This window comes from Semicossyphus pulcher, unplaced genomic scaffold, assembly GCF_022749685.1.
Source record: "Semicossyphus pulcher isolate SPU_LCO1_2020_fin unplaced genomic scaffold, fSemPul1.0.p SCAF_2, whole genome shotgun sequence".
In the NCBI taxonomy this organism is placed as follows: Eukaryota; Metazoa; Chordata; class Actinopteri; order Labriformes; family Labridae; genus Semicossyphus; species Semicossyphus pulcher.
In genome coordinates this window covers 27,995,953-28,011,512 of record NW_027211693.1, presented here as the reverse complement: position 1 = coordinate 28,011,512, position 15,560 = coordinate 27,995,953, and the positions used below count along the sequence as shown (strand labels likewise).

The following is a 15,560-nucleotide window of genomic DNA, read 5'->3' as shown; positions in this document are numbered from 1 at the left end:
TGGCTTACAGTCGTGTCACTGAAGTTCCATGCGTCACATTCACTATGGAGCTGTGATATTGTCGAGGAAAAACAAGGGGAAATGCAAAGAGTTTGACTTTAATTTTAAATATTAAAGGTATACTTAAAAGCCGCTGGCATTGAGGTAATATATTTTTTGTCCCTGGGGTGTGTATTCTGTACCTGGCATGTGATTGGCTGATGGACCCTTCCTCAGAACCTCTGCATTTATTAACATACGAGAAAGGATTAAGATAACAGTACGAGTAGTTGCAGTCTGCTCATGCTTCATTTTATTACTGCTGCAAAGCCTAACCCTCCTGCCAGAGCCTTTCAGTCCTGATAAAAAGCTGTTATATTGTGTAATTTGTGGCACCTTAAATTAGTAATTAAATACACATACACTATGCCTTTTTCAGAAAAGCCTACTGTATAAAAACAAACATATAAAAGCAGAATTGATGAGCTTCATATAGACACCAGTATCACCAAATAAAATTTAGTATCCGTTTACAAATTTTCACACAGTTGTACCTCACTTACTTTAAACTGTAGACACTTGACCATCCACGTAAAGAGACCAGTTAATACAGTGTTGATAAAAAGAGACCATTCACAAGCTGTTAAATATTGGCAGTCTTTATTTCAACAAGACTAAGAAATGTTGTTTAATATACATTTTCTCTTACAATTTAACATCTATCTCATCTTGTTTTTCCATAACATTTAGGAGATACTCTGACAAGTAAAAATCTGGTGTACTGTTACGGCCTCTTTTAGAGACATCTAAAACGGCTGCTCTTTATTTACACATTTTTTATTCTTTTCAGTCACTCTCGTCAGAAAATGAGTCCTTTCTGTTCTTGTGGGCCAAAGGCTGATGGAAGTTTTAACAACTGTCCGTCTGAACTTTCAAGTCACTAGACTGAAGTTAATCTACGGATCGAATGAACAACATCCAGCAGCTGGACCAACCCCCGCCAGCTGGAAAATGTTGCTGCCCTGGCCCGCAAGCACAGACATTTACCATCATCACCCAGAACATTTCCTACGACTCTCAGAACGTTGGGTTTCTTTACACTCGACACAACCCTTCCACATGACACGAACACATGCACAAGCCCTTGTAGAAATGTTGGAACACAAAAATGAGAATTGAACTTGTCACATGCAGAAATAATGCCAAATAAAACTGCTGAAGCACCACTTCATTGTTTAAAGTTAAGGCTTCAGTATTTTATATTGGTAGCTTTGATGTTCTATCAAATCCTTCAAAGTCTGATTCTTAATATTGATGTCCTTGTTGATTTGTTCCAAGTCTGCTAAATGGGAACATCACTGTTTTTGGAAGAAATGTTCATGTAAGATTTACAATCAACTTGTCAATATCAAGGCCAAACAAGAGGCAAAAGGTCATGTTCAATAATTAAAATTTCTCTTAACTGCAAATGTGTTTTTACAAAATGCATATTCAAACCCCCGAAATTCATGAGTTTCATTGATTGCTTTGAGAAATGTATTATTTAACCTAACTTTTACATATCAAAACATACTGAATACTGTGTTTTGGATCATCTATGTCAGTTCTAAAAGCATGTTTGCAATGAAATTAAAATATGCATAAGTTACTGTACAAAAACTACATGAGGCAGCATTATTTTAGAGATGAAACGGCCAGGTAACGTAACTTACAGACCCGATTATCAAATTAGAAGATAAAGAAAATCTGTACTTGTGCTTGTCAGCTGGTAACAATTTTCCTCATGGAGCAGATAAAAGATACAAACCAACATCTACATTGCTTTTTTTTTTTTTTTTTTACCTCAAGAAGTAGCTAATAATGTACCAAGGTTTTACAAAAAAGATCAGGCACCACACGTTGCATGAATTTTGGTAGCACTTGTGACAATACTTCAACATTCCACCTCAAGTTGACACAATAAAGATGTGCGGATGAGGATAGGTAGATCAAATGGTTCAGGAGGAGTCCATTTATACTGACACAGGCCATTCTGGAGGTACAAGTGTGTATTGTGGGATGGGGGATGTGGGCAAAAAAAACAAGCCCAGAAAACTGTGCACACTGACCAAAAGTGCCCCCAATATCTGTGCACACTGCCCTCTTCCACCACCTAAAACTAGCAGTAAAAACCACTGTAGTACCTAATATATATCTTCATACCAAAAATAGCTAAAAATTACAACACCTCTTCAACATAAAACCCTGTATTAAAATAATCTTTTCTTGATATCATTTGATCAAAGCACTGTCTTTTGTTCCTTTTCTCTAGTTTAATGTGAGACGCTCTGAACACCTTTTTCTTTTGAAACAAGTAAGACTGTATCGAGTCACATCGTCTGTGCTGAACCGAGCTTACAGTACCAAAAAGGGCATTCAGGACTTGTCAGCTTTGCCTTCTTTCGGGGTAATGCCAGGGGAGTCCTTCCTCTTCCACACCAGTTACCTTTAACCAGGATGCCAGCCACATCTCTCAACTCTATCAGACACTTTCAACTCAACACCACTAGATTGCATTGACAATGACAGCATGCATGAGGTATGACCTTACTAATGAGCTGTTTACTCTGAGGACATTAAGTTAAAAATTAAAACATTAGGTTGTAACAGGTTGAGACATACAATATGCATGTTTCGGCTCGCAGAGTGCCTCGAAAGTTTTTCCAAAGAATGATTCCATCTCCAGATCAAACGTAAATACCTGTGCTGCAACGTCGCTCGCTGTATTTCTGGGAATGAGCCGGACGATTTTCAATGTCGTTCCAAAGCAAAGGGAACAAAAGCTCACGCTGTTCCTTAGTTTAGATCAACAGCTAGCTTAATAATTCCTGGCTGATGTGTTGAATGTATAAATTCACAGACAAAATACTCAAAGTATGCACACTGATAATGCGCATAAATGGTTGTTATAACTTGTTGACATTCATAACAACATAGTGAAGATCCTCAGAAATATGAAGGTGTGTCCCACCACAGGCACTCAGTGTCCAATCAAACAGTTTGCTTACTATTTAGACACCAGATGGCAATCATTCAAGAAGGCACAAAAATGAGTTATTAACTGAACTGCCAAAACAAGACATCGATATAATGTTTGTAATGCTACAAGCAGAACCATAGCGTGGCTCCAAAAGAGCCAAAAGGTTTATCCAGGGGAAGAAAATCATACACTGATGTCCTTAAAACATACAAACAAATAATTAAAGGTGAAGTTATTGTAATATTAAGAAGAGTCTTCCCCCCAATGGCGGACAGTCCAAGGTCCTGAAGGCAGTCTTTTAAAGTCTCTCTGACAGGTTTCCCCTTCGCTCCATCTTTCCAGGTCTTTCTCTTCCTCTCCCTGCGCAGTTAGTTTTATCTCAGATGGGGGGCAAGCAGGGCCAGGGCCAGCCCGCAGAGCGCCAGCGCCATGCTCGCCGGTGAGGCAACCGCAGCTGAACGATCACCGCCCTCTGGAACCATCCGGGGTTTGCTGGGGTTTGGTGGAGTGGAGAAGTAGATATCCCGGTCTGTGTCGCAAGAAGGAGAGTCGCAACCGCTGCCGCTCTCCTCTCCTCCGCTGCTGCTTTCCTCATCTGGGGGAAAAAAATAAAACAGACAAAGGTCAGATGTGCGTGACAAGGACTCTCGTAAAGAAAACCAGAGAGAAGGTTAAGCATCCTCACCGCTTTCAACAGAGATGTCATTGCCGCTGTGTGCAGCTTTGAGCCAGCTCGTCATCTCCTTCAAAACTGCAATCTGACTGCGAATCACAATGTCTGGCTTTGTGATGTCCACGTCCACATCTGGGTTTGACACCTGATTGGCCAGTCCATTGCCAATGACAACTGACTCGTACCTAATTTAGAATGAGAGTAAATATGAGCGTAGGACTATCTTACGATGCCTTATAAACAGTAAAATTCAGATGCTGTATGTGTGGTGGACATCTTACCTGCTCTTTGCTGTTCCATTCCAGCACTCGTCCCCAGGTGCAATCCTCTCTCCTGCACACACGGTCTCAGGCAACGTGGACCAGAACTTCTTTGCATGTTTCAGCTTCTTCTTCACATCACCTGTCTGCATTGGAAACAAAAGTTTAAAAAACAGTCAGTCACAACTACGTAAAGACACAAACAAAAATCTGCTTGTGCTCCAAGTTTTCGTCGCCCCTCTTTACACTTGGACATACTGGACGCATTTTGGTTCTATCACACACTTGGTCTGGGACATAATCCTGACGATTCCCTCACAATGTCTCCCGCCATCAATCAATAAAATAAAGAGGAGCACGATGTACGTGGTTTGAGTGGATAGCGATGGTGATGTTCCCCGGCTGTCCTCTTGTGTTCGGTTCACAATAGCACATTTTAAAACAAAGTGTTTGAGTCCTTACCAGTCGATCTAAACTGGTCCCAGCAGCAGTAGTGGGCCTAGCATCAGGACTGTAAGGGCGGAAGCGGCCAGTAAAGCCTGTTTCTTTGACGGAGCGTGCGGAACGGAAAGCCGTGCTCGCTTTCGGCTGCCCGCATCCTTGGAAAACCTGTGAGAAATGCACAAGTAAAAACAAGTTAAACTAATTGGTTTTTTTTTTTCTATTTGTCTTTAATTATGTTTCTTTACTTTCTTAAAAAACGCTGTGAAGCGATACTGACTTTTTGCGACACTTGCATGCTGTTCTCCTGCATGTTCATGATGGCGTCTGAGATCTTCACGTCGATAGGATCCATGATAGACTCAAAATTAAAGGGGCCTTCGAGCCTCTCAGCCAGACTTAGCATAGCATCTAAAACAGGACAGAGAACAGGGACATCAAATTAAAACCAGCACAAGAGATGGACTCATTGGGGAATATGGTTTTCTTTAGTTCAGCCTGAATTACATTCAGCAGCCACTAGGGGGAAGCATGTGCCCGCTAGCAGGAGATTGTTAACGAGTGAAACAGAGCGCTCGGATGATGCCAGATCAAAGCAGCAGCACACGGAGGAGGCAGCAGAAAGCCTGCACAGACTGCAGCAGTGTCAGCAGACAGGGCATGTAATGCTGCTTTAGAAGGCAGCAAACATCTTTTGTCATGTGAATATGTCACATAACAGAGGAGAACAGTGGGTATATACAGCTCCCGAGATGTAATGAAACCGATCTGAGTCTGTGTTTACACAACACAGGAGCTGCATTCATCCTGTGGGTCACAACATGTTCATGCCCTCCCTCTCTCCCTTCACTGCTACAAGATACTAAAGAATGAGGAATGTGTTTGTACATGATTTCTTTAACAATAAACTCTGTGTTCCTTTGTTAAACATGTTGGCAAACTGAAGTGCAATAAAGCATCTCTATAAAGTTAAAAAATAAATTCTCTCCATCATGCTAATTACACTTATTCTATCATTCCACTTATCCCATCCCTGCTTTCATGACTACACTGGTGACATGTTTACATAAGGATGAAACACACTCCGGAAAAACACAAGACACCACTCCAAATGTTCCTAAAATCAGCATCTCTCTCTACATGTCACGGCCAGCCCGATCCAGATCTGAACCCCACTGAAAACCCTCCTGAATGAGATCAAGAGGAAGATGGATGGTCATAAGCCATCGCACAAGCTGGGCTGCTTTCATTTTTGTGCCAAGTGCAGCCAAACGTCACCCAACAGCAATGTGAACGACTGGTGGAGAGCAGGCCGAGACGCATGGAAGCTTGAATCAAAAATGAGGTTATTCCACCAAATATTGATTTCTGAGTAATCGCGAATGTCTGTTACGTCACTATGTATCGCTGAATGAGGTAACACAATGGTGATTGAGCCTACGGCCCACTGATGAAAGCCTTTGCATTTGCAGTATTACAGACAGGATGTCGTGTTTTCTATCAGCCAGCAGTGGTTGGTCTGCCAGAGAGGGTAGGCGGAGCTAAGCGGCTGCTTTTCCGCTCTATGCAAGTTTTGCGAGTACGCAGTAATCTACTATGGCTGAACAAACAAAGAAAAGATCGATGACTACAGATACAACTTCAACAATAAGTGATGAAGGCAAACAGTCTAAAAAGGGAAGCGACGGTCAGCCAGGAAAATCAAGAGTTACAACCGGAGCCGATGTGAAGTACCGCAATTATCGTTTATTGCCATTAGAGGCGTCACAGAGAACAAAACAACATTAGTATTCTGTCCTTTAAACATGAACATGTGCTTGTGTTTTTGCATTATTCGAGGTCTGAAAAACATCTTTTTTGTCGTCATTTCCTGCAAATAAAAGACCTCAGTGAGAATATTTGATTTGGACGTTGGGAGAAATGTTGTTTAGAGTAAATCAAAAGTTACTTTTACACAAAAGCCTATAAATAGTAGAACCAGAGAAAAACATATTTGCAGTGGTCTCTTATCTTTTCCCGGAGTTAAATATAAAATACAAACGTCAGGAAGTTGTGTAAAAACTCTCAGCCAGCTTAAACACTTTATGGTTCATGGTCAGCTAAGTCTAGTAATGGCTGCAGAAGGTGACCTTGTTCACATGCTGGTCGCTTACCAAGGAAGTTGTTCCATTCTGTGTCCAAGTCGGCCTGGTTGGCCAAACACCCACGCAGCACGTTCAGACAGTAATTCTGGCAGGGTTTCAGGGCCACTTGGCCTGAGCAGTAGGGACAGTACAACATCTTCATGGCCGCTCGCACACAGCTGGGAGACGCACTGACCTGGAGGAGACGAGGGGCAGTGAGCAGACTGTTATTGCACCGCAGCACAAACACTCATCCAACAGCAGACACATACTTACACTGTGAAAAAGCATGGCCAACTCTACAGAGCAGTGCAATCTAATCATCTATGAATCACTCACTGCAGTGGAAAAACACGCCATACCAGAAGAGTCAAAGTGGTTTATGTTATCAGAGACATTGTAATGGAACCACAGCCAGTTTTTCCAACAAAGATATGAAGTCAAAACCCAGAAGGGAGAGCTGCACAGGGCTATCAGGACAAACTCTTCAGTGTCTGCTAGTGGAGTGTTACAGCATTTTTAGCAAGGATGAAAGCTCCTCTCACTTACCGTAGAAACTTTATTGACCACTTCTGGCATGAGTGTCAGGCCGCGCACAAAGGTACGTGCAGCCACAAAGGACCGCGTCAGCTGGAGGCGGAGCTTGCGGGGCACGTCGCCAAAGGGCTGCAGCTGCTCCGTGTGCCGGCTGACGCACTCCATGTAGGCGTCACTGAATTCGTACTGTACGTTGACCAGCCGGAACATCCTCTCCAGAAGGTCGGCCCAGAAGTCCGACAGCATGGAGTCCAGGTTGACGGCAGAACTTCCTGACACATAGTACCGAGTCAGGGACACGAAGAAGTTCTTGAAGAGTTCTGCGTTCTGCACGTACATCATCCCGTAGGTTCGCACAAACATGTTGTGCAGTGAGTCCTCTGCGTTTTTCATAAGCTCACGGAAAAACTCTGAGGAAAAAGGAGAGGAGGGGGATTAGAGTGAAGACTAAACGCAGAGGATGCCAAAGAGCAAACAATCTTACATTGTTCACATGTCAGTCCACAGGAAGGTTTTCTTTTAAAGATGTTACAAAGGAAAATTCATATGACGGCTAACATGTTGTTGTCAAACTGAGAGTTGAGTTGATTCATCTTAAACTCATTAACTGCTCTTTATGATGCTCCTCGTTTTGGCCAACAGATTCACTCTTTGTGGGTATCTCATTACAAAACATGAGGCAACACAAGAGCACCAAAACGCACTTAAAAAATACACATACCAGCATGACAACAGTGTTTATGAATAGCTAATCTTTATTTACAGATTCTACATAGAAATGTAGAATCTGTAGGCAGGGACGGGGATTTCCAGGAAGGCAAGTGTTCTGTTTGAACTACGCTTGTCGTCCGAGTAATATTGACCAATCACACGTCAGCAGGCTGCGGCGTATGCAGGAACAAACTTCCATAAGGAGAGCAAAAGCAGGCGGAAAGTAATCCGCCGTAATGACATTCCGACTCCTATCAGCGCCACCTGGCGATGATTTAGCTTCTTATGAATCTCTATAGACAGACATCTGCATGCTAACAGCTAACAATCTGTTCTGTGTGATGAAGACCCCTGACGCTGTCACGAAATCCGCTCAGCGTTCAGATTTCCCAACTTCCTCGAATGCATCAGGTCGATCCGACCTCCGTTCAACAAACGAGCATTTTAAAGGTTTTCTTCTCCTCTTGAGGACAGACCTGACAAAGCTTGAATTTTTACTTCTTACAAATCTGCATCATGATGTTGAAATTTCAGCAAAGATAAGACCTGTTAATAACACGCGGAAAAGGAAGTCTTGACGGGAAGTCGATTATCGCTTACCGCCCGGCACGTTCCCCGGTGTCCACAGAGGATATATCGTCTCAGACTATAGATGATGGGATCCGAGATTGATCAATAACTAAATGTGTCTATAGTCTTAGCAGTGCAGTATTGCTGCTACAGAACTGTGTTATACTACATCCACAGATCTTAATATGTAGAGCGCTCCACCTTTGCTTTCTGACTCCAAGTCCGTCCTGCTGCCACCATTTGAAATCAGACCGACTTCACCTGTGCCCACTCCCTGACATTTGGACTATCTCAACAGAAACAGCTTAAGCATAAAATCTTAGATGAAAGGCGAAGGAATGCGCTCCGGGAATGGACGGTTGGAAATGAGGAGATGAGAGGAGAGAAGCAGGAGGGGTGAAAGGTGGAGCTGGAGCATCTCCGTCAGGCTGAACGAGCGGCGCTGCTCCTCGTCTCGGCGGACTTGCCATTCAGCAGAGACGTCTCTCCACATCAAGCCGCTTCAAACTGACCACCATCAATGGCATTTTTCTGTTGTCACATTCCATTCGCTCTCCTTTCTCCCAGCTTCTCTTGGACTGTCCTTCAGAGACATTTTCAATAGGATTACTGAATAATGCGCCCCCCCCCCCCCCCCCCTCTCCCTCTCTGTATATGGACCTGTACCCCCCATCCAGACCTGCACCTCCCTCCGCTGCTTTCACTTCATCAGTTCCTTCAGAGAGCTCTCTTCACTAGAGACAGGGAACAATGACCTACTTCATCCTAAGGAATGTCCATCACCCCCCTCACCGCTTTCCCCCACCCCCAATAATCCAGGCCCCCCTCTCCCACGGACACCTCCTCCTCGCCCCTCCGACTTTCTTAATCTGAACAAAATGAGAATTCCTCAGTCTCTGAAAAATGCTTCACCTTCAGTCTCGCGTGCACGCAGGCATACACTCGTTCCTTTTCTTTTTTTAACCGCTCACCGTCTCCCCCTCGCAAAACTTTGGTCCCACTGCAGTGTCTCTGGGTGCCCTCTGCCTGGCTTTGAAATGTAAAGTTCCCATGCTCCCACAGAGGGAGTCACCAAACGCTCCCTGCCACCAGTACACACACAGTCCCCAAGTAGCGCTGTCACTTCCACTTCAGACTGACACACTAAAAAGAAAAAATGAGGTAGGGGAGGGGTGAGGGCGGCTTGGGGCGGGTTAAGTTGAGGGCTTTTTTAACTCCAAATCCCCACTGTGTCGCCAAGGATACCGGAAACACTGCAGCCCCTCCATTTACCTCCCCGCCATCATTGCCCCCCCACCTCCCCTTTCCTCCGACACACACGCACACACACAAAGCCAGGGGAGAGGGGGCACCAAGTTCCACGCTCCATTGACAGAGATTAAAACAAAAGGTCCACCCCCAGCCCTGGAATGTCATAGTAGCCACAAGTTTAAAGTCAGTGAAAGGAGGCCGAGGAGGTGCAGAGGAGGAGGCATGAAGCAGGAGCACAGCTAAACTTCTCTATTTCCCTTCCACAGTTTATTAGAGCGGTAATGCCTGCATGCTAAACAGATAAGCCCTGTAATGAGTGTGGACAAACCCACTGGTTAAAAGAAGGCAGCCTGAGCAGGTTGTCTGTGAGCAGCAGCAGGGTGGGGCTTGTGTGAGGGGGGGGGCTGAGGGGGCTGGTTGGCCCAAGCTGAGGGTCTGAAGTATGCGCAGTATAACACAGGCATCTTGCATTGTCATTAAAAACAGTTTATGACACACAGCCGTCTGCCAACAGGCCGAGAAGCTGAGCACTCCCTCATGATTTTTCCATTAAAAATGCGCCCGCCGCTCAGCCAATGGTCTGCGAGAATCTGGGTGAAAGGTTACATGGGAGAGTGTGGAAGCTGTAGCAAAATATAAGGAAGGAGGACAACTCCTGCCTCTGCGAGTGTCCGTCCTTTCCTCTCTCTCTCCCTCCCCTCATCCTGTCATCATTTCCACATGTTGCAAAAGAAGGCCCTAAATTATGAGCGCTCATCTTGGGCCCAATCCATCACGGGAACAGAGGAGCTGACCGATCTCCTCCCAGTGCTCCCTCCTACTTCCTCCACATAGGAGCTTGCTCCCTCTCCCCCGCACCCCCACCCGTGGCCCTATAAACTCTGCTCCTCCCAATCCCAGCCCAGGCAGTAATTGCATCCTATTTGTGCCAATTAGTCCCTGCGCTTCTCCCTTTTCTTAAGGGATGGGATTCTTTCCCTCCTGCTGTTGTACTTCAGTGCTTCGGATGGATGTCTCTTGTTGTGTGTGTGTGTGTGTGTGTGTGTGTGTGTCTGGAGACAAGGGGCCTTAATCCAAGTGCTTAAATCCCAGACATAGGCTTGCTCTGCTGGACGGGGTCAGTGCAACAGGACAGACAGGCTGAGGCCTGGACAAACACACAGAGAGGGGAGAACTATTCCTGGCCCTGGTCTTAATTGGCCATGACTCCTAGCTCCAGGCGCATGATGAGAGCCTGCCTAATCACATACACCACTTCCTGAGTTTGTTAGCGTGTGAGCTGTTGCCTCTGTCTTCATGTACAGGCGCAGCTGTGTTTATATGCATATGCGCCCACTTCTTGCGAGCAGTGAGCTGACGTCAGTAAATACAATGATAAGCACTTCCTGTGCCAGTTTTCACCGACGGGAAGTGTCTCCTTCTGGGTGTCTCGACGTGACAACAGGAAATAATAGGACGGCAACCCGAGCCTGTCACCGAATCCAGTGAGAGAGACGGTCTAATGGCCCGGCTGGAAAAGAGCACAGCGGGCCTTTGTAAAAAGATCCCACATCTAACAGTTCAGAGACAGCAGCAACTTGTCTACAGTGATGAGGAGGGGGCGCAGAGGGGGAGGAAGGTAAAGGAAGCGCAGGGAAGACTTTCGCTGTCAGGTGGAGAGCTGCCCCCTCTTGGTCAGAAAGAAAACCCTGCACATGATCAAGCTCTGTGTTTTGACGTTTGCACGGTAAGTCTGTTGTGATAATTGTGTTACAAAAACATTCTGAGTCTGAAGGAAAACCTCCTGCTTCAGTTTAAAGAAAAACTTTGTCCGGAATTTGTTTGATTTCAATGTTGTTGTTTGATGGTTTAATATAACTGTGTAAACTTGGGCTTTGACATCAGTCTGTAAAAACCCTCAGCTGAAGCCACAATGTAATTTGACAGCAGATGTTTTATAATCATTCTAAACAGGATGGGGAATCGTTTTTAACTGTGGTTTTGGTATCACTTCCTCAAAATCAAAGACAGATAACTGTTTTTAGCATCGCCTTTTTTGGCACAGAAACTAAATTACTAAATGTGTTGATAATCCTGAGTGGGCCCACTGAGAGCAGGCACATCTTTACATCTTTCATAGTGAGGATACTGAGGATACTGAGGATACTGAGGATACTGAGATAAGAGTACATTTTAAACTACTGGAGCTTTTTAACGTATGTGCTGCGGTTTTTACGTTATTGTGTTTTTAAATTGACCACTGTCCGCCCCGCAGCTTCAGCGTCAGGTGAGGGAGACCCCGGTATGTCCCCGATTAATCTCAGATCCCCTCAGCTACAGTCTGACGATGATACAGCCTCTGTGGACACTGGTGAACGTGTTGGGCTAAATGGGATAATCGACTTCCCGTCTAGACTTCCTTTTCCGCGTGCTGCATTTTTTACAGAAGGAGAAGCCGTTTTCTTGTGATGTACTTGTTATTAACGGGTCTTACCTTTGCTGAAATTTCAACATCATGATGCAGATTTGTAAGAAGTAACAATTCAAGCTTTGTCAGGTCTGTCCTCAAGAGGAGAAGAAAACTTTTAAAGTGCTCGTTTGTTGAACGGAGATCAGATCGATCTGATGCACCCGAGGAGGTTGGGGAATCTGAACGCTGAGCGGCTTTCGTGACAGCGTCAAGGGAATTCATCACACAGAACAGATTGTTAGCTGTTAGCATGCAGATGTCTGTCAATAGAGATTAATAAGAAGCTAAATCGTCGTCAGATGACGCTGATGGGAGTCGGGATGTCGTTACGGCGGATTACTTTCCGCCTGCTTTTGCTCTCCTCATCGACTGTTTTTCCTGCGTACGCCTGCAGCTTGCTGATACGTGATTGGTCAATATTACTCTGACTACAAGAGTAGTTCAAACAGAACACCTGCCGTCCCGTACATCCACGTCCCTGCCTACAGAGTCTACATTTCCATGTATAATCTGTATCGTATCAGCAAACTGCGGCGTATGCAGGGAAAACAAATTCTACAGATTACTAATAGAGATCACCGTCTGCTATGACATCATCTTTGGAAGACAGTTTAAAACATTTTATCGTCAATTATTGACTAAACACTTTCTGAACATGAATCAATAATGAGAATATTTCTCTGCTGCGGACCAAATACAATGTTGCAGAAAGCACTAGCTGAGTTGTTTTAGATAACAGCAGAGACATGAAAAGATGGTGGAGGAAGGAACTAAGCACCACTGCACAAGTGATGTTTAAAAGAAATGCACAAAGTTAAACATGATTAAAAGAGAGACGTAGCAGAGAGAGTTACAGCTTTGAGGGGCAAAAAGCAGGTTTTTGGAGAGTTAGGCATGAGATGGGGACAAAGGGTATTAAGAGAGGAGAAAAAGAGGGGCGGGCCGGCTTGAGCAGCCACAGCATTCCGACACGTCACATTCCTGTTCACATCTGGCTGCAATACACACGCTCCCTATTGCTGACTATCCCTCACTGCCTTTCACAGACACATAAGACCTGAAGGTCTCTGACCCGCATATGGGCAAGCAAGTGTACACACAAATGTTTTAAAACCATGCACAGAACCACCCATAACCAGAAAACTACCAATGTATTTACACACTTTAAAATCTGAAGCTTGTTTAGTTTTTCAGTCAACAGACTTTTAGTCTTCTCCTGTTTATCTGAACAAGCGTCTTATCCAGCAGAGCAACTGTGGAGGCACGGTCGGGAGGCTCAGGGTACTCGGAGCTGCCCCACTTCCTTGGTGACTCAGCACTGCTGCATGTTCCCATACGCTCCCAGGGAAACCTGATCCCAATATTTACAGGGATACACACATGTGCTCGCACACAGAGGAACAGGAAGTACAGAGAAGACTAAATCTGAAGATGTGTGTGGTCCGTCTGGAAGTGTGCATGTCTCTCTGGAGAGGGGGGAAGCGGGTAGTGCGGGACTAAGCTGCAAAGAGGGGGGCGATGAGGCAGGGAGTTGAGACGTTGAGAGACAGGTGGACAGACCAACCGACACAGACTGACTGTCTCCGCTCCGGGCAGTGCACTGGCAGGTGGAAGCGTCCATCAAAAACTGTACGACACAAGTGCTGCTACGAGGACGCTCGCCAGCAGCACAAAGCGGCTTGAAAGTAGCTCGCGTTTGTGTGTTTGCAGGTGTAAGTGTGTTTGCTTACTGTCAAAGTGGTCGTGCCTCTGTCTGAAGGTGGATTGTAGGTTGGTGCTAAGCCTGGAGACGGGAGCTTTGATCTCTGTGTAGCTCTGCTGGCTCAGCTTCTCCTCCATCTCCACCGTGCAGCAGGAGAAACCCTGCGGACACACTTTCAAGGGAGCCCCTGGAAGAGACATGGAGAATACAAATATTTAACACCGCGTTATAGAATAATGTTATTAATTTTACCTGTTTAAGACGCACGTTTAACACAATTTCTTTTGTCTGGGATGAAACCCCTCAAAACACTGAGTAACAACTTCACCCCTCGCCAAATCAACTGCACCTTGGCTGTGAAAAACCACTTAACTGCACTTAAGCGGATTAATTGCAACTCTGTGCTCAGAGCAGTCTTTAGACGGCCACTTTATAGAGCCCTGCTCTTATCCTGGCTCTTCCCTGTCCTGATTGATAGCTCAGTGCTTTAGCTTTCTCTGAGTGCCGTGTCCTGTTAAAACACTGCGTTGTAAGAGGAGAGGATAAGCTCTTCTCCCACTTTAAGTCAGTCCAGCTATGTGCACATTGATGCAGACAAATACGTTTCTTCTGTTTGTTGTACCCTCAAGTACCTTTGGGAAAATGCATATGAATGACTTGCATGTGACATCAGGCATCTGACTGTCACGTGATGCATTTCTAAATGGCTGATGCTGTCGTGTTTTGATGCTTGCGCTTTAAACAAACACTGGGAAAGAGCAAAAAAACACTTGCTGTAACACAGTGTAGAGCTGCTAGTTTAAGTGGCCCTTGCATGTTGAATAGGAGAGCGTCTTTTTTCCGTTTTAAAACTTCAGCGCAGTTGGAGACAACTTTTACATCTTAAACCATTTTCAAACAGATCTGCATATTTTTGGACCCAGCTCCGGAATGAGCTGAACACAAACCACTCCCAGCTTTTTAATCCGAACCATTATTTAAACCTAAACACAGTCTTTGATAAAACAGCAACTGTCAAACTCTGTCAAAAGTGAGTTGAACATCCAATTAAGGGCCGGGTCAGGGAAGGACGAATGCAAAGTTGCAGCTGCAATAATGTTTTGTTTTAAATGTGGCTGTTGGAATCTGGGAGAACACAGGGATCCTTTCACTGCACCCAGGCACCAACGGCTTGTTTAGTTTTCCCCACCAGCTCGAGCTCACTGACTCCAACTCTGTGTGCTTGCACAGGTTACTGCGACTGCAGGGATTAAATATTACCTGTAGGGTGTACATTTACTATAAGATACAATAAACCTTTAACTTTTTACATGGTATCTGCACTGAAATGTGTTGTTTGACTTTATTTGAAACAATTTACGTTCAGTTAATTCAGATACAAGAGCAGGTGTTTGCTGGGTGTTGCAATGTCTATAATCATTATCAATAGATGGGTTTTTTCCCTGCTGTTTTTTTTATTTTATCATCCTCACTGTCTGTAGCTTTTCACCACAAATACACAACCGACTCTCTCTCAAGACGGGATCAGACTACACGATATTTTTGTCTTCCATGATGTCACCATGTCAGATCAATCAGTCACAGTGGCATTAAGTCGTGTTGTGTCTTGGTTGGGAGAGTGGCAACGCTACAAGTATGACCCCGACCAATCATCGTTCATGATCCTGAGCGAGTGCATAGGTCATCGGGGAGGCGGGACAAGAAATTGCCAATCATACATTTAAGCGTCAAACCACCTCTGTCGTCCTATTGGTCGACGTCAGGGAACACGTCGTAGGAGATGTCAAACTAGGAAGGAAAATACAAAACATTCTGACATGCGTCGCTGTTCTTCAGTTATGTTAC

The 15,560-nt window shown here is 44.8% G+C and overlaps 1 protein-coding gene across 1 annotated transcript in view; it reads right to left on the bottom strand.

Annotated features, from left to right (window-relative positions):
- Positions 1-622: 622 nt before the first annotated feature.
- gpc4 (glypican 4) overlaps positions 623-15,560 on the bottom strand; it is a 32,855-nt gene continuing 17,917 nt past the window's right edge. The window contains exons 2-9 of the mRNA XM_069670255.1: positions 13,744-13,902; positions 7,045-7,442; positions 6,526-6,691; positions 4,653-4,783; positions 4,394-4,540; positions 3,953-4,077; positions 3,684-3,856; positions 623-3,593 (exon numbers count right to left, since the gene is read on the bottom strand). Coding sequence (XP_069526356.1) covers positions 3,373-3,593; positions 3,684-3,856; positions 3,953-4,077; positions 4,394-4,540; positions 4,653-4,783; positions 6,526-6,691; positions 7,045-7,442; positions 13,744-13,902 — 1,520 coding nt within the window. The 3' untranslated portion in view covers positions 623-3,372. The remainder of the gene's footprint in view (positions 3,594-3,683; positions 3,857-3,952; positions 4,078-4,393; positions 4,541-4,652; positions 4,784-6,525; positions 6,692-7,044; positions 7,443-13,743; positions 13,903-15,560) is intronic.